At 41.6% G+C, this 24,476-nt stretch overlaps 1 protein-coding gene across 1 annotated transcript in view; it reads right to left on the bottom strand.

The window, feature by feature from the left end:
* Positions 1-4,303: 4,303 nt before the first annotated feature.
* Positions 4,304-24,476, bottom strand: part of mtm1 (myotubularin 1) — a 47,641-nt gene continuing 27,468 nt past the window's right edge. Inside the window, exons 10-16 of the mRNA XM_071206604.1 lie at positions 23,905-24,087; positions 22,204-22,359; positions 21,978-22,025; positions 14,863-14,955; positions 13,657-13,770; positions 13,378-13,563; positions 4,304-9,663 (exon numbers count right to left, since the gene is read on the bottom strand). Coding sequence (XP_071062705.1) covers positions 9,493-9,663; positions 13,378-13,563; positions 13,657-13,770; positions 14,863-14,955; positions 21,978-22,025; positions 22,204-22,359; positions 23,905-24,087 — 951 coding nt within the window. The 3' untranslated portion in view covers positions 4,304-9,492. The remainder of the gene's footprint in view (positions 9,664-13,377; positions 13,564-13,656; positions 13,771-14,862; positions 14,956-21,977; positions 22,026-22,203; positions 22,360-23,904; positions 24,088-24,476) is intronic.

Genomic DNA, 24,476 nt, shown 5'->3' with positions numbered 1-24,476 from the left:
TCAGAGGCGGCGCTAGGGGGTGGCTACTTGGGCTCAAGCCCCGGATGTTTTCTGAAAAGCCCCGGATGTTTCACTTAAAAAAATTAAAAAAATAAAATCCATTTTTTTTTTTTATAAATGTCTCGGGAGTAATGTGCAGTACCGGATTCCACCAGAGAGGCAGCCGCTGCGGGACATTAGCCTGCGTACTGCGTAGCCTTCCCTGCCCTGAAGAAGAAGTGATCCTTCCTAGTGCCTGACGAGTTTTAAGCTAATAGCCTATAAAGTTATGGATATTAGAAAGTTATTTTCATCGAAGCAGGCGCCACAAGCAGCAGCAGCAGCAGCAGCAGCAGCAGCAGCAGCAGCAGACAACAATGTCATCACCAGCAGTGAAGAAATGGATGATGTTTCAGGTTTGTGAATCTAATGGTGATATCTGCACTCTGGCTGACTGAGTAAGAAGTGAAAAAGAGTGATGTACTGTAACGTTAATCTTATAGCTAGTAAACCAAGTAACCAAGGCAAGGCAAGTTTATTTATATATCACCTTTCAACACAAGGCAATTCAAGGTGCTTTACAAAAATGAAAGACATTCAGACAAAGGCATTTAAAAACAGTAAAGGATAATAAAAGAAACATTAAAAGAAAAAATACATGAATACAAAGTTACAGTGCAGTTTAAGATATGAATAGTTCACACAGAAGTTCCACTTTACTGATGAACACAACAGCTCAGTTTCAATTAAAAGCAGCGACAAAAAGATAAACCACACTAAGTCAATACCCTTATATGTTAGTATGTACAGAACATGACTAACAATTATTCTAAGATGTAACGTTAACCCTTCATACCTCAGTCTACTTTTAAGACACTAAAATAACGTATTCCAATTTTTATTTTGTTTTCGCGCGTGGAATTATACCGGCTCTCGTTTCAGTACACATAACAACGGAACCATAGCAACGGAACTGACAGGCAACGGAACTGACAGGCAACACTCTGAATCCGATTGGCTGTGACTGCATCCACTCAGAGTGCCCGATTCAGAAACGTGACTCTTACACTCTTTACGTCACAAACAAAGATGGTGGATGAGAATAGATCTATAAAACGATAAGCAATGCGCAGTGGATCGGAAGAGGACGGTGTGTCGGCGTTGTTCGATAGCGGTGCGGTATGCTAATGGTACACGCCAAACATGCTAAATCACATCAGAAGGCATCACCCAGATTTGCCAATCACCGGAGCCCGGCAAAAGACAACAGCAGTTCAACAGCTGATCCCCGCTGTTTTTAAGAAGCCAATAGACATGAGAGCCGAGAGACCAAAATAAATAACGGAAGCTTTTGGCATATTTTTTCAACGACTTTGCGCTCTTGAAACACTTTCTTATTATTTATGTCATATTTTCAAGACATTGTTTTTAGTTTTACAGCTTGATGAAACCTTTTTGTTTGACATCAGCCATTATAGATACTATGGCCATCTGAGTGTGTGTGGTACTGTGTATGGTTTGTTTTTAACTGTTTAATACAGTTAATTATTCAAAATGTCAGAGTTCCTTATTTTTAAACTGAAACTTGCACTACTGTTCAAAAGTAAATAACAACAAACCTGGAATTATGCATTTGGGACTTTTTTTTGCTTTTTCTTGTTGTACCGAACCATACCGAACCGTGACCCCCAAACCGAGGTACGAACCGAACCGTGACTTCTGTGAACCGTTACACCGCTAGTCCCCGGTGTTCCAGGGAACTCACCAAGTGTCAGAAAACACAACCCTCTCTCTTTTCCTCCATACCCAAATCTCTAAAAACGGGGCTGCAACGGATCTGATACAGACTGATCTTGAATTATTTTCTACGTCACAGAAGTGGTGCTCCGCTTATTGGTCAATTCTCCACCTATCAGGGGAATGTGGGGTTGGGCCACGGCCGGCCATTGCGCTGGAGACGCTGTAGTACATATGCCAGGCCTGTAAGTGTCGCTGTAGTCTGCCACAAAAGCAGTGAAGAAGACTTCCCGTGCATGGTTGCCCTTCTGTTTATACTCCGCTCTGGCTCTTTTTCTCCCTCCCCGAGGCAAGCGTTTGCTCCCTCGCTGTAATTCAATGCAATCCCTCCCTCGCTGTATTTCTCTCCGGTAGTCCACCAGCAGATGACACACACCCTCCTCTCCGGCTCTTCCAAGGGACGAGGGGACCGTGCGACAAAGTTTCAGTTAGATTTTTATTTCGCCGGTCAACATGTCCGTTAAAGTTTAAATCTTCCGGACAAAATTAGAAAAGTGCCGGTCAAAGGTCTTCTTTGTTATTTATTGAGCTTTAAAACAAATGGATAACGACTCTATATAATCATATAAGAATAAAACACGGAGGACGGAGATCTCTTTTTCTCCCCCTCTTCTCCCCGCTGCAGCCTAGCAGCTGATCTCAGACCACGCGCCCCTCTCCTGCACGGGGGCGTGGTCAGCTACAGGGGGCGTGGTCAGCTACAGGGGGGCGTGGTCAGCTGCAGCTCACAGAATCAGCCCCCTGCAAAAACAGCGCTGGAAAGAGCAAATAGAGTGAAATGAGGCATGGCTAAAATGCAGGATCTGTTTGGTATTTAGAAAGAAAAACTATTTATATAGGTATAGCCCTACAATATATTGTTCAAATATAGCATGATATGTCCCCTTTAAGGTATTACTAAGGTAGGGTTAATGTTGCTCTCAAAGTGCACCAGATTGATGCTTTTAACTTCAATATTTAAAAAAAAATCTTCCCGGGGGGAGCCCCTAGAGGAGGCGACGACCCCCCTAAAGGATGTTTGGTCCACCCCCCACTTGTAAAAAAAAAAATAGCACTTTACCCCTGCACCCCCCCCCCCCCCCCAACAACTCCTGGGCTAAGCCCCGGATCTCCTACAATCCTAAATCCGCCTCTGCTGTACATGTTCAGGTCGTTTGGTTATCCTGTCTGAGCACGCTTCATATAATAGCTTATAATAGTTTGTGCAGCTATAGTAGCCCACACTTTGATCACTTCCTTTAAGAACATGTCATGTGAAAACATAAAACTACACCTAACCTATACAAAGAGGAATAAGGTAGTACTAGTGGTCTATATCATTAGATTTAAGGAAATGTTAAAAGGGGCCATAAATACATTACTACCAACCACTAAATGAATTTGCTGCCATTAGCCCCCATTCTTCAGATTTCAGGTTTTCCACCTGAGGCCTGTATTACGAAGCCGGTTCAACCTAACCTGGATATGTTTGAGTTACGCGGTTTACCTTATCCAAAATAAACGCACTCTCGCTAAACTGTTCTACGACGCTGGTTATCAACTCGTTAACTCAAGCCAGCTTTGCCCTATCCTGTTAGGTGTGCGTTCACATGAAAGTGGTGGTATTTGGAGCATTCGACCAATCACAAACATGGACAAGCGTACTGACAGCGCAGCGCGTCATACTTCCTGAATGAAAAGTCAACTATAACTAGAAAATGCATTTCCTGCAGAAAATGAGCTCGCTAAGCGAAAATCCGGCTTCGTAGTACAGGCCTCTGATGTTGCTGAATTATCTCCCATTTACATACAATACATATAACTGGCTTTTCCTTCCTGAAATGTATATTTAAAACACAAGAAAAGGTACAACACTTAAACTTAAATTACAACTTTGAGAGGATTTGGAAATAAAGCAAGCAATCAAATTCACTTTCCTGTGAAAATATACACAAATAAAAAGAGAAGAAAGTGGATGATCCATATCCATGTTGCATGCTGGGAGGATTCCCAACACACTTACCTAATGTACTAAAAGCATCACATAATTAGCACTCTGCCATATTGATGCTGATCAGGGTTTTAATTCTATTCATTTCCAAAGTAAGAGGTGCATACAGTTTTCAGCATCTTCAGTCATAGTATAATGGATTGATGCAGTAAGCAAGGACCACCTTGAAAAGCAAGACAAATGCATTTCCAAACATTTGGACTACCTATGTTGCAAATGTATTATCTTTTCAATTTACACACGGCATCTATTGCACGTCTGTCCGTCCTGGGAGAGGGATCCCTCCTCTGTTGCTCTCCCTGAGGTTTCTCCCATGTTCCCCTTTAAACTGTGGGTTTTCTCCGGAAGTTTTTCCTTGTACGATGTGAGGGTCTAAGGACAGAGGGTGTCGTATTGTCATACTGATATTCTGTACACACTGTGAAGTCCACTGAGACAAATGTAACATTTGTGATATTGGGCTATATAAATAAACACTGATTGATTGAAATCAAATATCTGAAATTGATCATTAAATAACATATGCAAAGAGCCAGAAATGCTTAAATTAATTTAATCAGTAATATTTACACAACAGGATCCATCCAACAAACTGGAGAGGATATAACATGATTCAAAGAAATACATTTGAAATGTATTCTGATTTCACTTTCCCTTGTAGATGACAAATGATCCTGAAACACATTTCATGTGTATTTATTAAAAAGCAGGCTATATTAATACACAAAACCCTTTCAACTACAATCCCCTACATTAATAAAAGAGTACATTTGAAATGAACGTTGACAGAGTTCTCAGATTCATTGTGTGAACCGAAGGTTAAAGATCCCCCAGAGAACTGAGAGGAGGATGTCAGGTTGTGCCGAGTGGACAGTATCCACAAGCTTCAGTTTTTAATCCTGCATGGGTTAGCGAATACAAACCAAAGAAATGCCCTCAAAAATAAAACATACCAACTTAACCAATGGAGCAGAAATCCACAATTTATACCAACAATTTATCGAACCAACATTACTTTCCTTTTTTATAAAACTGTAAGATTTTACACTACATAAAATAATTGTATTTTACAACAATAGAACTTTAGACAGTAAAATAGGTTTTGATTGAGGTAATTACATCATGGTGCTTGTACAAAGTAAAAAATAATAAAAATAGATTTTATCTGTTTTTCCCTAAAAACACAACCACCCGACCAATGCACACTTTTTATGTTGCTGTGACTTCTTCTGTTTTTTGACCTATTACCCTCAATGAGATCCCGACTTTCATACAGGACATCAACCCCTTGTCAAAAGTATCCATTTGGTAAACCCTATGTTATTTCACCTCCCTGTGAACATAGGGATCAGGTTGTACTCTGTAACCCACCCAGACATAGAAAAGAGTCATGTTTGAGATTTGAATACTAGCTGGTAGCCAAAGTCCAATTCTTTCGTGAAACTACGAGATCCAGTGGCCAATATCTGGAAGGTATGGATTCTTAAAAATAATGCGGCTTGAGAAATCTGACCCATTTGGCAACGTAGTTACGCAACGACAGATGTTATTGACGTTGATCTGCCATGGTGCTGTAAGTGTTGCTGACAAAGAATTGCAGGATGCCATTGAAGCATCAAAGCAACTTTCCTAAGCATATAGAACATTTTAACCAGCTCTCATCTTGGCCAACACTTAAATTCTTCTACTTTTTCTTCTGTCATCAGTGCGGAACCTTCGGAGGAAAAAGGCCTAATTGACTTCAGCTCTAGTTCAACCAAAGTGTTGTCCAACCTTGTTAGAAAATCAAGACTTTTTAGCTGTTCTGAACATCAATACTGAAAGATGGAACAGAAAGCCAGAGGGGACTTAAATTGTTCAAAAATGCATCTAAGATCAGTGCATGATTCTTGGACCTAGTGCATCTCTGTACCAATAGAAGTCGCTGCTGTTATTTATATATGGCCGTTGGCTATAAGTTTGACCATCATTTTGAGTTTAATTTTGCTACCGTGCAATCTGTTAAGGAGTCACATAGGACTTAAAGGGGATCCGGGACTTCCTTAAACTCAGCGTTAGGTACCTTGGCAAACGGCCCTGTCCTAAACTCTGTACTTACTCGCAGAATGCCAGCAGTAAACGCCCATTTCCTCCCGCTTCAAACTGGCGCAGACCCATAAACAACAGCATGGCATCCCAAGAGCAAAGGATGCAGAGCTTTCCTCCTTTAGAATCCTGAGCTACAGAGCAGTCAATCTCAAACATGACCCAGGACAGCTGAAGTAGGTTCTCTCAGACGAGGCGATTCACATAAGAATCAAGGCACAAATCTGGACATGACATGACACACTTCCCAAAAATGACTTATTGCACCTCATTCACAATTGTCACACAATGCATCATCTCAATTCTTTGTTGCTTCCGACGTCCTAACAACCAAGGGGTAAATATATTGGGGTGTGAGCCTTCGTAACTCAAATTGATCTCTCAACAGGAAGGCGTTTTATTTCAAGGAATTTAATGTGACCATAGAGAAAATATAATGGGGGGAAAAAGCTCCATTCTTCTACATCCCACAAAGTGGAGGATACAACAAGTCCAAAAAAAGCGATTTGGTAAGCAACATAATCCCCAGCGTTCGACCCCTAGCATTATATTCATTTGGGAAAGAGGTTTTAATGAAATGATACAAGTATGGTGTCAGGTGGACATGATCGACAGTGGTGGTCCAAGTAGATTTCCAGGTTTGTCTACCCTGCATTACTTGAACAAATATTCAAGTCGAATTCACAACAAATCAGTGCGGTGAAAATAAAACGGTTCTCCCATTCATTTCAATCTTGGTAGTTGGTTTTGGTGGAAGGCCATAGGGGATTCCGTAAAACTGGAATCACCTTTTGGAAAACCCAATGACAGACTTCGGTGGCCGATCGCATAACCGGTGATCAACGCGCCATTGGTTACAGATGGGCCTTCAGCCAATGAATGTCACTCAAATCGACAAAGTGCCAATCCTACACCGCGATAGGACTGCGCCAATCACCGTCATTCCTGATTTGGTATAAATGCAGCTCCTTTTACTTGGTTTTATTCTCATTTTATGTAACCAACACCACAGCTGGCATCAGCGAAAGAACACATCCACTTTGGACACGTTTTCTTTTTTTTCCCCCTCGAAGGGATCGCAATGTGCACACTTAAATCCTCTATTGACAGTACTCCAGAAATCAAGCCTGTGGTATTTATTAGGGGCCAATGTTGGGAGACTGAGTTCTACTTAACATTGTAATAAACAGTCTAGTCATCATGACGGACTGATTGATACGGTACATACATTATTTTTAACAAACCAAAATGGGAGCCCTTGGAGTTAGCAGCAAAATCCTCATATCAAACAATTCCATTTCCACACACACACACACACACACACACACACACACACACACACACACACACACGCACACACACACACACACACACACACACACACACACACACACACACACACACACACACACACACACACACACACACACACACACACACACACACACACACACACACACACACACACAGGTTGGTTCTCATGTGTTCTAATGGGGAATTTAATGGAAGCCCATTCCAATCAGGAACTAAAATAGTATAAATAAATAGAAATACTCTAGGTAAGTCCATAATGATCTATCAGGTCAGAATAAGTCATTAGTCAATATTTTCAGTATATATCTTTTTTTTGAAAAAAATATCAAAAATATGAGATAGCACTAACCTTATTTTTAAAGAACACTTTGATTAAAAAAATAAATCTCTAAACTTTGACTGATTTAATTTAAACCTAAAACCCTATTATTTAAATATGTCATCAATATCTATATTATCATTCCTATCGATTCATTTTTTTTTGACTACCATTAAATTCTCCACGTGAAAGACATTTTTATCTTTTACTATTACTTTTGTATGTTACTTTCCATTTATAATCAAGGATAATTCCCCCAATTTTTATTTTGTTTTAGCTTTCGCCATCTTTGTTAGGTTTTGATAACCCGTTTTGCACAAATTTCCAGGCTAATACCTTCAGATAAACAGTATTTGCTTTGCTACTCAAAGCTGGATTCCAATTGGACAAAAACATGAGCAGAGAGACAACCAAGCAAGCAGTTGTAAACAAGTCCATCCAATGACAGTTACCTAAATTAATCAGATAACTGGCAAATGGAGAATAAACCCTTAATTCTGACTTAAACTTCCCTTTCTAATGTAAAAACTGACCCACATGAAACAAGGAGGGGATATATCAACAACTGTCCAAAAGGCACACGTTCTATGAGATTAAGTTTCATATGGGACTTTTGTTGTGGATAGAATATCTAGAATCACTCAGGTTTACAAAAAAAAAGAAAAGTAAAGGGGGGAGTGAGAGTAACTGGTTAATTTCTGCCCCCTGTCCCTATAACTGGTGCTGGTTTCAAACATCTTGGCATGGTAAGGCTATCATGGACCATGGCTGACTTTCATTCAGGATCTGAGAACAGAAGCACATGAGGGGATCCAGGATCAGGGGCCAGCACCACTTCATGTCCCTAGAGGGGATCCAGGATCAGGGGCCAGCACCACTTCATGTCCCTAGATCATCTTGAGCATATGAAAATATTTCCAAAGTTGCATTTATTAAAGCATATTACTGATTGATTCTAGCCAAACTCTTTAGTTGACTAGAAGTAATTTTGCTCTCTAGCTTAGGAAGTGCTGAACAATACTGCTTAGGCGAGCTTAGCTGTTAGCAGTGGCTAACCAAACATGACAATGCTAGCTTTCATCGTCAGTTTATAAGCAACTAATTCCACATCAACCATCCAAATCTGAAACGCTTGATATATACAGCCGTTCTTAACACTTCCTCAAAGCAAACGGAGCGGTGCAGTGCAGCAGGAAGTAGTGTGAGAAACTTGATTAGCATTTCGCTTTGTTCATACAGGACACCAACGCTTGTGTAGCGGGACGTAGGCGGGACAAAAGTGTAACCTCGCTTTGTGCGCACTGTGAAATGTTTTTCCAAGAAATGTATTGTCTCCCTTTTTCATAACTTTTTTTCTGTTTACCTCATATTATTTAAACAATCTATTCTTACGCTTGACAAAAATAATCTGAGGTGCATCTCGGATTTTCATCGGGGAGTGGAGTTGGCAGTTCAAGATCTCGTGAAAAAGTTAAATTGATAATCACACTTTGAGTTCAAATGTAAAAAACAACACTAATTTGACTTGAGCTGTGCATGAGAGACTCCACGGTTAGCCTAGCATAACAAATGAAAGCTAAAGGGATCTATCTATAGAAGAGAATAAATGAACGCCTATACACATCCACTATGTGCCCTGTGTGTAAAAAGCCCTTGGACTGAAAGCCACTGAATGTCTTTAAGGCTTCCCTGTGTGGTTGGTGAGTGAGTGTGTGTGTGTGTGTGTGTGTGTGTGTGTGTGTGTGTGTGTGTGTGTGTGTGTGTGTGTGTGTGTGTGTGTGTGTGTGTGTGTGTGTGTGTGTGTGTGTGTAAAAAAAATCTTGTGACAAGGCTGTACTGTGACATATTGCATAAATCACCCTCACATGTTAGAATAACCCATAAAATCTAAACTCTTGTAAGCATTCTTTGTTACGTATTAGTTCCCTGTGTGTGAGACTGACAGGAATCAGAGGACATAAGTGCAAGTCAATAAGTAGATCAGTGTGTGTGTGTGTGTCTCCAGCCCTCAGAGGGGAGTTTGTAGTTGTGTGTATTGCTGTGGTGGTGTGGAGGAGGAGGAGTTGGGGGTGTTAGCCAGACGGGAGGAGTCGGACAGCTGCAGCTCCTCCAGCTTCTTCAAGTACTCGTCTCTGAGCGCCAGCAGCTCCTTGTAGCGCTGCTCCACCGGGCTCTGCTGCTGCAACACACACACACACACACACACACACACACACACACACACACACACACACACACACACACACACACACACACACACACACACACACACACACACACACACACACACACACACACACACACACACACACACACACACACACACACACACACACACACACACACACACACACACACACACACACACACACACACACACACACACACACACACACACACACACACACACACACACACACACACACACACACACACACACACACACACATTACTAAGGCGTCACAGAAAGATGTTTTAAAAAAAGAAAATGCATTGAAGCCATGTTGAGGTTTGCGACATAATCACACTAAAAACAGTTTTAAAACCAACAAAACCCCTGATTTGAATGAAGTTCACCATCAGAATACATGAGGAATTCATCAACTTGATTTAATAAATAACCTGTCAGTTTGTGTCTCCCTTGCAAAATAGTACATACTTCATGAAAATGCGCTTTTTTAAAAGCTGAACACCAACAAATATTGAGTTATAGTTGAATATTTTGGTGATATAAATATGTTGTGAATTATGTAAAATATTGCATCCATCTTTGGAAATAGATTTTTGACTTATGCTACAGATAATAAATACATCCTGACATAAACTGCTCATAACCAATTGACCCTTACGGGATTAATAAAGTTGTTGATTGATTGATACTTATGAGATATGTGTGGCTTTATGTTTACCTGCAACTGTGAGGGTATATACAGGGGCGGACTGGCCATTGGGAATACCGGGAGTTTTCCCGGTGGGCCGGTACTGTGCGTGGGCCGGAGTGCCAACAAATAAAATAAAAAATAAAATAATAATAATAAAAAAAGTTTGCCTAAATCCTACCGGCCCACATTTGTAAGTGTTCCGGCCACTCCCTGGAGGGGTGTGGCTCACACCCCACTGGGCTGGGCCGTTTTGATAGGCTACCTATGTTCTATCTATCAGATAGTTTCACTTTCACACATCAGGCCCGTAGCAGCCGTCACTGGCAGTGAACGATCAAGAGTGAGTGACTGAGAGACCTAGTTAGCAGTTGCTTACAGATGGATAAACAAGCTCCAAAGCGTAAAGGTGTTTTTGTATAGTTTAGTTTGTGTATACAGTATACGGTATTGTAGCGAGCCCTGGGTTCAGAGGGAGGGGCTTGCATAGGGGAGGGGGGGGGTTGGCAGGGAAACAGGGTTCAGGGGGAGTGGCTGTACCCGTAGGATAGAAAAGGGGGAAGTGACGTCTGACTCAGAGGTCGCGTGGCTGTGGAGAAGAACGTGTTACCCACATTCTGTTACTGAGTTTAGGCTAGTTAACTAGCAGGTTTATGGTTTTGGGTGCAGTCACTTTTGCCTCCACTTGCTGTTCAAATAAATGTTGAAAAGGAAATCTGTTTACAGTTCTGTTTCATATGGGTGTTGAGATATGTATCCATAGATTTAGTCCCTAATTTTGCTCTCAAAGTGCACCAGATTAATGCATTTAACTTCAACATCTAAAAAAAAATCTTCCCGGGGGAACATGCCCCCGGACCCCCCAGGTCCACCACCTGCCCACAACCCCTGTTAAATGGTCTCACCCACATTGAGGATGCTTCCTACGCCCATGTTTTATTCCATGTGTCAAGTCAGGCAAATTGGGTCCAAATATTAATTGCATCAATGATCTGTTAACATTAAAATCACTAAATATATGCTTTAACTATTTTACTCCAGGCAACTCAAGGGCTCAGGTAATGTGATTACTATATGAATAATGGTCCAAAATAACATAAAATGCATAGGGTTTTTTGTTAAGTAACATACTTTCATCGCTGGCCGGCCGATACATGCCGCGCATTAAGTGGGCCTGTCTGTCAATTAATCCCCGGGCCACTTTTCCCCCCCAGTCCGTCCCTGGGTATATAGCAGGGGTGGGCAAACTTTTTGGCTCAGGGGCCACTATGAGTTTTTAAATTTGACAGACGGGCCGGGCCAGTAGCAGATCGGTGAAAAAATATTTAGCTGTCCACTCCTCATTATACACTCGGCACTCAATGTTGACTTTTCTTTTCTTTGGTCCACTCATTGTTACAGATGCAGTTCAGAGGTGAATTATTGCATCATGACGTAACCGTTTACGTCATGACGTAACCGTTTACGTGCCTTCTTATGACCCACACAACGTTTTACGTCGCTGATTTTCTCCGCAACACCGCTCTCAACAACATCAATAGAGACCACCAGACCGCGTCTGGTAGGTTTTAATTATACGAAGCTAGATTAAATTAAAGAACTACTTCTCCAACCTTATACCTTTCTCAAGAGTGCCGTGGTGCATTGTTTATTAATATGGTTCAGCTGCATTACTGCCCGCTGCAGTGCTGCTCGTCTACCGGAGTTACTCTCCCGTTAACTCGCGGCAGCGGCCGCTGTAAAGTTTTCATTGTCTGACTGTCACAAGCAGCTGATAAATATCCCCCATCCCCATAAGTGAATGTGTTTTAGTTTGAAAGCTGTTTGGCATCACAACGCTGTTATGAAAGTTTCTCTGGCATTCTACAGTGCTAATCAGACTATCTTGACTACTTGTTGCTATCATATTGTGGCATAAGCCATTTTCTACACGCATATTTTGCCGGCGTAGTTTTCGTTATGATTTTACTTGTGATGGCCACATGTAGCCCATGTATTGATTCCATCCGATAGCTGCAATAATACAAAACAACAGGAAAACGTCTGCCTTTTCACAATGGTCAATAACAGTGAACGGATGGTTATTAAAGTAAGGTCAAATAAACAGAATCACGCTAAGCCTGGTTAGTGTTGCCTGACTTTATATAAGTGTTTTTTATAAGTGTGTGGTCGCGTTCTAGTCACTTTGCTCAGCGCTACTGCTTGTTACAACTTGTATTCGCCGTACTCGCCATGAACTGTTATTGCTCAGTTTAATCTCGCCCCCTCCAATGTAAGCGTGAAATATTTGGTTCTCTGATCTTGCCGGGTTGCGGAATGGGGCCAGAGAATAGACCAGACTCTAGCAAAAATCAATTGTGTCTAGAGTGCGCCATCTAGCGGGATCAACTGAAATGCCGGGTATTGCAGGAAAAAGGCAAAATGAATGCGGTCTTTAATATAATTTGGACAATTTTGTACCAATATTCGGCGGGGCCGGATTCAAAAGCCCAACGGGCCGTATATGGCCCGCGGGCCTTAGTTTGCCCATGCCTGGTATATAGGGATTAAAATGCAATGGACAGTTACGAAAAAAGGGTTGTTAAATGTCAACAACAAAACATGAAATGCCATTTTAGCACAGCCTGGTTGTCTATAAATATCCTTGGGAAAATCTATACTAAATAAAATAAATATATTTGTTCAAGTCTCAATAAAAATAGAAATGTCCCATACCATTGGAACTTTTTTCTCCAATCATTTAAACTATTCTTTTCATACAGTGGCTATAAAAATGGTGATGCCTTCTTAATTGTCTATTCCTTTTAGTTATGGAATGATGACACAACATTACAAAGTTGTCTAGTAGTCACCTACTGCATGCCCTTGTTCTGATCAATTAGTTTCACAAAGAAGAGATAATTACTGCCATAGATACAGTATCAAACAAACCCCTTTAAAACTGATACAAATCAAAATTGGTCTGGGGCCTAGTGCAGATCATAGTAAAATATAACACACAGAGGCCCTCCTACCTGTTGTCGGATGCGGGGGTTCCAGCGGATGTAGTACGTTACCCACAGCTCTAGGTGGCGCATGCTGGCGACGGGGTAGAGGACCCTGCCGGACTCGGGGGTGTAGAAGGGGTTTAAATACATCTCTGACATCTCCGTCTTACTGTTGACCAGAGACCACAGAGACACCGTCTTCAGCCTCACCTCCTGGACAGAGAGAAGAGAAAGAGAGACATTTAGAAATAATCCTCTGCAAGTTAAAGTCAGCTTTAGGGAGGGGCGGGAGTGTTACAGTCTTACGTGCTGGTCTCGTGCACTCTCACAGTTGTAGAGGAAAGTCCCGAAGCAGCAGCTGTAGAGATGATCCAGGATGGTCAGCAGGAGGCGCTCATTGAACTCAAAGGCTGTAGGAAACTGAGAGGAGAGAAAATTCAGCATCCTCATCTTAGCAGATTGTTGGATTGGTCTTTAAGATAAATTCCTTGTTTTTGTTATACTGTGAATAGCACCGCCATGAAGTGATAAAATGCGCCTACTCAGGGTCCTTTTTTTTGTTGCGGTGCAATTAACAGCACACGCAGAGCAGCAACCTGTGTTCTCCTGCAGCGAGCACCATGTTCAGGTGAGAGGAAGGCGTGAACATGTGGGAGGTTTGTTCAGACGAGGCAGAACAAATATATTTTGGTTGATAATGAGGCTCAGACGTCAGGATTAAAGATGCTAAGATTCAGACAAACTATGTTAATCAAACCTCAGATCCAGTAGATTTGTTTGAATCAGTTCAAGCAGGAACATCTGCTAATCCTTAATATAAATAAAAATGAATTAATAGATATATTAATTAAAAAAGCTATGTAATAAAGAAAATCAATAATAATCAAATGTATTTAGAGGCACCTTTTAAAGCACCCCAGTACACCTTAAAATGTGTAAAACATGCTAAAAAAGGTTAGAAACAGCGACAAAGGACAGTAACGGGGAACATGTAGGGAAATGTAGCTCACTACAGTCTACTGACTCTCCCAGTACGAGTTGTCCACAGCTGCTTGATTTGAAATTAAAAACCTCTCCTTCAGCTCATTAAATCCCAGCATGTTTCCAAAGGCAGCAGGACACACATAAAACTACAAATGTGCAGTCTCTCTGCTGTGTTTATTAACCACCACAACCTCCAATATATATATTTATAATCCGCCTTTTTGCACTTTGAGCTGCTGCACTTACATAAACCAAAATAGCAAAATAAGACTCCCACGAGTTCTGCTCACCAAAGACATTCTACTCTGCTTCCATGATTTAAAGAGTGCAGCGGTGTCTTTTCAGGAGGCTGTTTGTGGCAATTTCATCTAATTAAACCCCAACTGCCGGCTCTAGCTATAAATATGGAAAAGCCTCTCATCTTGGTTTAAATTAGACTATTATAGCACCCATGTGACAGATGATAGAAATGCCTTTAAGGGTACATTCCCACACGATAATATGCAGCGTGATGATTCAGATACATACCTGTTTAGTCATCTGCCACACGCAGTCGATGAACTGCACGAAGATGGGGGATCGGTCCTGATCCGCGTGGTTCTTGTCGCCGTGACCTATCCTCTACACACATACAAACGCTTAACTAACACGTTTTTTTAGATATAGGGACAACATTCAAGATTGAGGCTCAAATACTTTATAGTGAAATGTATACTGTAACAGCTGAACTGTAGTTTTGGCAATACAAATCTTAAGTCTCCTACAGTGCAACATACCGAGAAATAAAGCTAGTGCAAGAAGAAATAGAAATACAATAGTGCAATAGTGCAAGAGAAGGGTGCATGGGACCCTAAAGTTCAAATAAATTCAGATAAATAAAAAATGAATGTAAAACTAAATACTGTACAGTGGAATAAAACAATGCGTATAGAATTGTGCAGTGATGATCAATGTTTTGTAGGCTGACCCAGAATGTAGCATCGCCAGGGGATCCCTCTACAAAAGCAATGGGTTTTCCCCTTTGTATTTAGCAGAACATAAGATCTGTGGCACTCACACATTCAACCTTTTAGCAGGATCATTTCCACATATTAACACCACTTTGTGACTCTTAAGCCTAAATACAATTGCTCACATTTAAAAGCTAATGCTAAGCTAGTGAACTACATCACGGTTGCATGGCTGAACATAAATACCAATGACGTATTTTATATCGGAAAACAAAACGTGAACAACTCTGCAACTTGTGTTAACCACAGACCTTATTTCAGGCTTCTAACCACAAACACGTTACAAAAACCTCTGACTTGGAGACGAAGGAACCGGAAGTGGTCAAATAGTTAGTTATTTCTGGGTTTCAGGACCATATAGTACTAACATAAATGAATATGTAGACATCAGGGTTCATATACTTTTTCACCAATGATTTTCCATGACCTTTACCTAATTGTCCATGACCCAAAAATTACTCTCTCAGTGGTACTACTGAAAATTGTTTATTTTAACATGGAACAGGAAAATAAGGTCTGCATATGAAACATGTTGTGCCTATCTACAACAAATTAAATAGGCTTACTAGCTTCTACAGGCTAAAGTAACTAAAATCTCACCAGCAAAATGCCTCTTCAGTTAAATGCCATTTTACGTTTCAGTACTATACGATACAGTATTTATTAGATGGATAAAATATAAATTATATTTGATGCAACTTTAGTTACATTTCCATGACTTTTCCAAAACTTTGGGAAAAATATTGTTTTCCATAACTTTTCCAGGGCCTGGAATTAGCTTTTTGAATTTCCATGACTTTTCCAGGTTTTTAATGACCGTAAGAACCCTGAGACATTCAGCTTTGCTAAATGGCAGTTATTGATATTCAGGGTTCTTACACCTTTTCCAAAGTCAAATTCAAGCATTTTCAAGGTGCATTTTCAAGCTTTTCAAGCATCTTACAGCTGTTGTAAATTACATATTTATATACACATACTTATACGCAAATTATTATTTCCCTACCTCACATTAAATCAGATGTTCTTTATGCTATAAACAACCAACTGTGTGTTTCGTGATAGCATTCTAAATGAGGATGAACAATTAAAGAAAAGAAAACTAAGTTTAATATTTCAAAATGAGTGACCCATCTGTACGTAGACTGGGCATCCCATATAACCTGGCTGAGCCAATATAAAATAATTAGCCAAATAAATGTTCAATACATTATTGATTACTATTTTTAAGGTACTTTTAGGTTGGCAGTAAACACAAGTCAGAGGTAAATGGTGTACTTTTACTCCACTGCATGTATTTAATACCTTCAGTTACTTCACAGATCTGGATTAATGATGTGAAATATAATCAAGTCTTAAATCAGACTTTAGTTCCACCTGGAGTAAATCCACAAGCTACCCTGCAGTATACCAAGTCATTCAAACTAGCTGTACCTTCACCAGCTTTGAGAACACTTTAAAGATCAATCATTATACAACATATCATATACAGTGGGGCAAAAAGGTATTTAGTCAGCCACCAATTGTGCAAGTTCTCCCACTTAAAAAGATGAGAGGCCTGTAATTTTCATCCTAGGTATACCTCAACTATGAGAGACAAAATGAGAATAAAAAAAAAAAATCCAGAAAATCACATTGTCTGATTTTTAAAGAATTTATTTGCAAATTATGGTGGAAAATAAGTATTTGGTCAATAACAAAAGTTCATCTCAATACTTTGTTATATACCCTTTGTTGGCAATGACAGAGGTCAAACGTTTTCTGTAAGTCTTCACAAGGTTTTCACACACTGTTGCTGGTATTTTGGCCCATTGCTCCATGCAGATCTCCTCTAGAGCAGTGATGTTTTGGGGCTGTCGCTGGGCAACACGGACTTTCAACTCCCTCCAAAGATTTTCTATGGGGTTGAGATCTGGAGACTGGCTAGGCCACTCCAGGACCTTGAAATGCTTCTTACGAAGCCACGGATCAGTCGTCCTGGTCTCTTTGCAGAAGAACAGCCCCAAAGCATGATGTTTCCACCCCCATGTTTCACAGTAGGTGTTCTTTGGATGCAACTCAGCATTCTTTCTCCTCCAAACACGTCTAGTTGAGTTTTTACCAAAAAGTTCTATTTTGGTTTCATCTGACCATATGACATTCTCCCAATCCTCTTCTGGATCATCTAAATGCTCTCTAGCAAACTTCAGACGGGCCTGGACATGTACTAATAATAATAATAATAATAATAATAATAATATATTTAATTTATATAGCGCTTCTCATCTGCCAAGACAAATCTCGAAGTGCTTCACAACAAGGGATACTGATACGCTTTGAGATAATAAAAGACAAATAATTGTAATAATAATAAGAAATCAAAAAATTAAATATAAAATAGAGTACAAAAATAAAAGTCGGAGATAGCGATAAAAATGGCAGTACTCCAGGTGTACCGTGCTCAAAGTTTATTTGAAGGCCTGCCGAAAGAAGAGGGTCTTAAGGCCGGTTTTGAAGACCTCGGTGGAAGGGGCAGATCTCAGCTGATCTGGGAGGGAGTTCCAGAGGCGCGGGGCGAATGAGCAGAAGGCTCGGTCTCCCATTGTTCGGAGATGTGTGCGGGGGATGTAGAGAAGAGGAGCGTGGCTGGAGCGGAGGGAGCGGGTAGATGTCTGGGTATGAATGAGGTCACAGAGGTATTTTGGGCTTTGTCCATTCAGGGCTCTGTACGTGAGGAGCAGAACCTTGAACTGGATCCTGTAGTGGACTGGGAGCCAGTGTAGTTTTGCAAGTATGGGGGTTATGTGTGCTGACCTTTTTGTACCGGTGAGAACTCTGGCTGTGCTGTTCTGGACTAGTTGCAAGCGGTTGATGGATTTGGCTGGGAGACCGGAGAGGAGTGCATTGCAGTAATCTAGTCTTGAGAAGACGAGTGCATGAACCAGTTTTTTGATGTCATCAGTTGAGAGTGAGGGCTTCAGTCGGGAAATGTTTTTCAGGTGAAAGAAGGAGGTCTTGGTGATATGTTTGATGTGGGCTTGGAAAGACAGAGTGGGGTCAAACCTCACACCGAGGTTGGTGACAACGGAGGAGAGAGGAATGAGCTGACCATCAAGGGAGGGGCTGATGTTGGCGGCCTTAGCAAGCTGGTCGGTGGTGCCTATCAGGATTGCCTCCGTCTTGCTGCTGTTGAGCTGAAGGTAGTTGGTGGTCATCCAGGAGCGGATGTCTTCCAGGCAGGTGTTTAGTGTTTGGATAGTGGTGGTATTGGGTTGTGTTTTGATGTAGACCTGAGTGTCGTCGGCATAGCAGTGGAAGTTGATGTTATGTTGTCTGATGATATGACCCAGAGGTAATAGATGGATTAAAAACAGGATCGGCCCCAGCACTGAGCCCTGTGGGACCCTGCATGTCACTGCGGTGTCGTCAGACCTGGAACCCCCCAGAGACACGTGGTACTTCCGGTTGGTGAGGTAGCTTGAGAACCACTTCAGAGCCGTGTCCGTCACCCTGGTGTAGGTCTCGAGGCGGTGGAGGAGGATGGTATGGTCCACTGTGTCGAAAGCCGCACTCAGGTCAAGAAGGACCAGGATGCTGGGTGACCCAGAGTCGGCTGCCATCAGTAGGTCGTTGGCTACTTTTATTAGGGCTGTTTCTGTACTGTGTGCAGGGCGGAAACCTGATTGGAAGGTCTCATACATGTCATTGTCAGACAGATGAGACTGGAGCTGTGCGGCCACGACCTTCTCAAGTACTTTGGCAAGGAACGGGAGGTTGGAGATAGGTCTGTAGTTGGAGAGGAGTTCTCGGTCGATATTTGTTTTTTTTTTAGAAGTGGGGTGACAACTGCTGTTTTGAAATGGACAGGCACCTCACCAGTCTGTAGTGACTTGTTGATGAGTGTTGTCAGGAAATTAACCAGGGTTGGCGAACAGGTTTTTAGCAGCGGGGTGGTACTGGCTTAAGCAGGGGGACACGTCTGGCACTGCAGGATTTGAGTCCCTGGCGGCGTGGTGTGTTACTGATGGTAGCCTTTGTTACTTTGGTCCCAGCTCTCTGCAGGTCATTGGCTAGGTCCCCCCGTGTGGTTCTGGGATGTTTGCTCACCGTTCTTGTGATCATTTTGACCCCACGGGGTGAGATCTTGCGTGGAGCCCCAGATCGAGGGAGATTATCAGTGGTCTTGTATGTCTTCCATTTTCTAATATTTGCTGCCACAGTTGATTTCTTCACACCAAGCTGCTTACCTATTGCAGATTCAGTCTTCCCAGCCTGGTGCAGGTCTACAATTTTGTTTCTGGTGTCCTTTGACAGCTCTTTGGTCTTGGCCATAGTGGAGTTTGGAGTGTGACTGTTTGAGGTTGTGGACAGGTGTCTTTTATACTGATAACGAGTTCAAACAGGTGCCATTAATACAGTTAACGAGTGGAGGACAGAGGAGGCTCTTAAAGAAGAAGTTACAGGTCTGTGAGAGCCAGACATCTTGTTTGTGTGTAGGTGACCAAATACTTATTTTACGGAGGAATTTACCAATTAATTCATAAAAAAAAATCCTACAATGTGATTTCCTGGATTCTTTCCCCCCATTCTGTCTCATAGTTGAAGTGTACCTAGGATGAACATTACAGGCCTCTCTCATCTTTTAAGTGGGAGAACTTGCACAATTGGTGGCTGACTAAATACTTTTTTGCCCCACTGTATATTATTCTGAGATGGACCAATCTGCACTTTAACTATATTTTGATGATAACACTTTTCTACTTTTACTTGAGGAACATTTTGAATGCAGGACTTTTACTGTAACAGAGTATTCCTACACTCTGGTACTTGTACTTTTACTCAAGTACAAGATCTGAGTACTTCTACTTTTACTCAAGTACAAGATCTGAGTACTTATACTTTCACTACAAGATCTGAGTACTTATACTTTTACTCCAGTACAATATCTGAGTACTTATTCCACCTCTGGTAGCGTATTAGCCTGAAGTGGAAAACAATATTTACAAATGTGTAAAATGATTTTAGGTAATGTTGACTACTCAAGACACCTGACTTATACATCTTCAAAGGAAGACTGTGTTCATTCTACAATTACATGGGATTAAAGCAAAATGTAGTTTTACTTGTATAATACTTCAATTTTATATAAAAGACAGTTTGTTTTCATCTGTTTTCAAATAAACAAAGTATTGGCTTTCAGAATATTAAACTTGTTTCGGCAAATTCAGATGATAAATACAACTTTGAAGCTTCGGCATAATTACAAGCGGAGAACGGACTAATTTAACGTCACAGCAAGCATAACAACAGCCGGTGTTTCTTGTGAGTGTTTCCCGATACACAAATGCAAAAATACACAAACACACTCGCGAGCTTCCCCCAGACCAGTAATATAACCGAAAATGTGTCTTCGGGTCAATGCGACTGATTTCGATAGAGCAAGTCACATTTGGTTTAGGCACGAAACATACTACCAGTAGAAATACATTGCTTTCAAAATCGCTCTGTGTCGAATCAATAGATCATATTTCGTGACTATAACACAAAATGCCGTGAGTGCTTCATCCTCTGAACACCACAGGATGGCGACTGACATAACATAGGTACGTTCCTCTGAAATGATTGACCCCTGCAATTATTATTATCCCTCATCGAGTTCGCTATTCAGTTTGCTAACGTTAGCTTAAACAAGCGTAACATGCAACGTTAGCCTAATCTAAAATGCTCTACTACGGCGTACCTTTCATGTGGCTCGTCAGCGCAGACTCTCCCATCGTTATTTTTTGCAAACTTTGCAGGAGGCTACTCGTGGGCTTGACCCTCGTTTTAGCCATGGCTTGTATTTGTCTTCTGCTAGCCAACGCTCGTTGAAAACAGCAACCTCCTGGCACACAGTCATCTATCACTCTCATCAGAATGCCCAGGTCACACGTAACAAAAACACTTGCCGGCATACTTGCCAACCTTGAGACCTCAGAAATCGGGAGCATTTCAAAACCACCGCGGGGGGGTGCTAGTGGATCGCCGGAGCTGTTAGATTAACATTAACGTGCTTATTGTAGTTCTGAGTGCAATGCCTTGCGGCCTGTAGCACCATCCTCTTGATGGAGCATATGTGTGGGCTGGACCAGGAAAGGAGTGAGCAGAGGGTCGAGTTGTCCATTCTTGTTCTGTTTTTCTGTGACTATCTAGTTGCGCACGCTACTAAAGAGACGCGCTACCATGGAAACCAAACAATGGTGTAGCTGTAATAAAAGTCAGAGTGGAAACAGTCGTGTGTAAATCTGATTTTGTCAGAAATCAGGAGAAATGCAGGAGAAATATGACCCCGGGAGGAAACCGGGAGAGGGCTATGAAGGGTTGGCAAGTATGCTTGCCGGTCACGCGCATAGCGGGAAGGCCGGATGTTTTATGAAAAAGCGAAGCAATTAAGCGCACTCCGACTTCTATATTTTCTTTTAATCTAAAAAGCGAAGTAAAGCATTTACAATTTCAAGCACTTTATCCCAAATTCAAGCACCATTCCCAAAATGCAAGCACTTTTCAAACCTTGAAAACACCTCGTACAATTTCAAGGATTTCCAGCACCTGTACGAACCCTGGATATTAAAAAAACCAAAGCTCAACCGATTGATTCTAAAGAGAGGAGTTACTTACCGAAGCAAATTTGTGCCCAAAGCTGATCCACTCCTTCTCAATCAGCACCTGAAACAACACAGAGCTTCACTTCCTGTCCATTCATCTAACTAAAGCTTCAACAAGATACATTCCATTACTGTTAAGTGCAGTGAAAGCGCTGCACTGGTGCGATTGAAGCTAACTGTGCTGCTCTCTGGTGTGGATGAGCACTCTCCTGTCATTATGCTGCTGTGCTGCTACTGACCTGGAAGCCTCGGAGCGTTCTGTAGTGACTGTCCAGCATCAGCATGGCCAGAGAGGTGAGCTGAGCGGTGCGGTCCCAGCCGTCGCTGCAGTGCACCACCACAGACTGTCCGCTGGAGACCTTGTCTGCTACCTGGATGGCTCCTGACAACACCAGCTGCACACACAAAGGACTTTTAGAAACCAGTATTTGTATTTATATATTTAAGAGGGGACAATGCACATTAATTAACATGAGCACTTGAGTCCAGCATGTAAATGTGCCAGATTTAGCCATAGGGGCCAATGTTTATCTCCACTCCCTGGCATGGCATTGAAATAAAAACAAACAAGAGCAGATCATCACAGAAAAACACTTGAGCCCAATGACAGCACATGAGCACAATTGACTCACGATTGCAGCACATATGCCCAGTTAAAAGCCCTTTTTAAAAACCTATTAATACGCAACAAACACAAAAGCCAAATTGCAGCCTATAAAGTAGTTATAATAAATAATTTGAGTTTAGGGGCCACATACAGCCCGGGGCCGAACTAGTACAATCACAGCATAATAACCTATAAATAACGTGAACTCCAAATTGTTCATTAGCATATTCTGAAAATGTTCACATTTAATTAACAAATCTTTTAACAAAATATTATGAACAACCTGACATTTCTTAAGCAAAATAAATCCAATTCTATAATTTAACACCTTAGTTTATCATTTACACATGTGTCTTACAACTCAGATCACAGTGTATCCACAAAGGCAGAAAACATTTAGTCAGCGTTATCTGGAACTGACCAATATAATATTTTACTTTATGATCAAAACCTTTCTTCAAGACCTAGAAATGATTGTACATTAATTTCCACATCTGTTTAGTAATCCTGACACACCACCATACAAACTACCATGGGACTATTAAGGGGGAAGGTTAAGTTAAACCAAACTCTTTTGTACTGAAGATGCTGACTGACATTAAATTGCACATAGTCATTTCTAACCTTTACAAAGCAGTATGTTTGACTTTCCTGCTATAAAAAAGGCACTAAATGAAGCGATAGGCGCGTTCACACCGGAGTACTTTTACCCGTACTTTTCCCGTTTAGTTCCGTTAGTACCCCTTATGTCGCGTTCACACCAAAAAGAGTACTTAGTGCCGGGAACTTTTACCCCCATTGTTAGTGCCTGCTAGAGAGGTGGTACCAAAAAAGTACCAATTTCTATTGGCTGGGCGAATTGCAAACCACGCCCCATAAAACTCAAAAACTGAAAAGTTTTTTGAAGCCGCCATTGTATTTGCTGGCAGTTTAGGATTAGCATTAGCCCCACGCACCAACGGAGAGAGAATCCCTTATGGAAACACAAAAAAAAACATGGGAGTGGTGGACTGATGAGGAGGTGTCAGCGTTCTGGCAATTTACTCAGAAGTCTTCAGTAGAAGCTGCTGGGACTCCCAGCAGCTTCTACTGAAGCCAGTCCCCAACTCCGGGGACTTCCGGCCGGGGACTTCGGGTGGCAGTATACGCCGTGAAGTTGTTTACGGCCTGCCAGTAAACCCAAAGCAGAAGAAGACGAAGTGACGTCAGCGGTCATTTGCATAATCTTCCCTCAGGGAAAAGTACTCCAGTGTGAACGTGATTGGTACTAAGTGCCGGCACTAAGTACGGCAAAGTACTTGGTGTGAAAGCGGCTGATGACTCTTTTTCTGACCTTAACGTGTTCTAGCCAATGTGTGGACTCTAGACTGGACAGCCAATGAGAGTCCTCCACGTTGGGGTACACAATGTCTTTGAGTTTCTTCAGGGACTCCCTCATGACGTGGATGTTCTGGATGTCCAGGAAGACCAGCTCTGCGTTTTGGTACTCGTCACCCTCGTAGCCTCCTCCTGTGGCCTGGGGAGGGACATCAAGATACAACAATAAATGAAACCTTCTGTTTCAGGAAGTGTTCAACATGGGGCACCCGAAAAACATAAGGATTCATTACACAAATGTATTAAAAGTGTGTTTTTTCCGAATTTAAGTGTTGGTCCAATGGATGTTTCCCCCTATATGATGGTGGACAGTTGCTCAGGGGAATCTAAATATGATTAGCTATCATCCTCTCATTTATTTATATCATGTCTAATTTATTGTACATTTTCACAACAGAGGTAGCGCTTCATTTCAGACAGTTTGAAACGCGAGGGCCGTGATTGGTATGTGATCTGCCCTCGCTCAAGGGAAAACCTCCAGCTTGACTTGAGACCTCCCCGTGATAAATAAATGTAATTATAATGAAG

Source organism: Pseudochaenichthys georgianus, chromosome 18 (genome assembly GCF_902827115.2).
Source record: "Pseudochaenichthys georgianus chromosome 18, fPseGeo1.2, whole genome shotgun sequence".
NCBI lineage: Eukaryota > Metazoa > Chordata > Actinopteri > Perciformes > Channichthyidae > Pseudochaenichthys > Pseudochaenichthys georgianus.
Note: the sequence above shows the minus strand (reverse complement) of the source record. Positions and strands in the feature narration are given on the sequence as shown.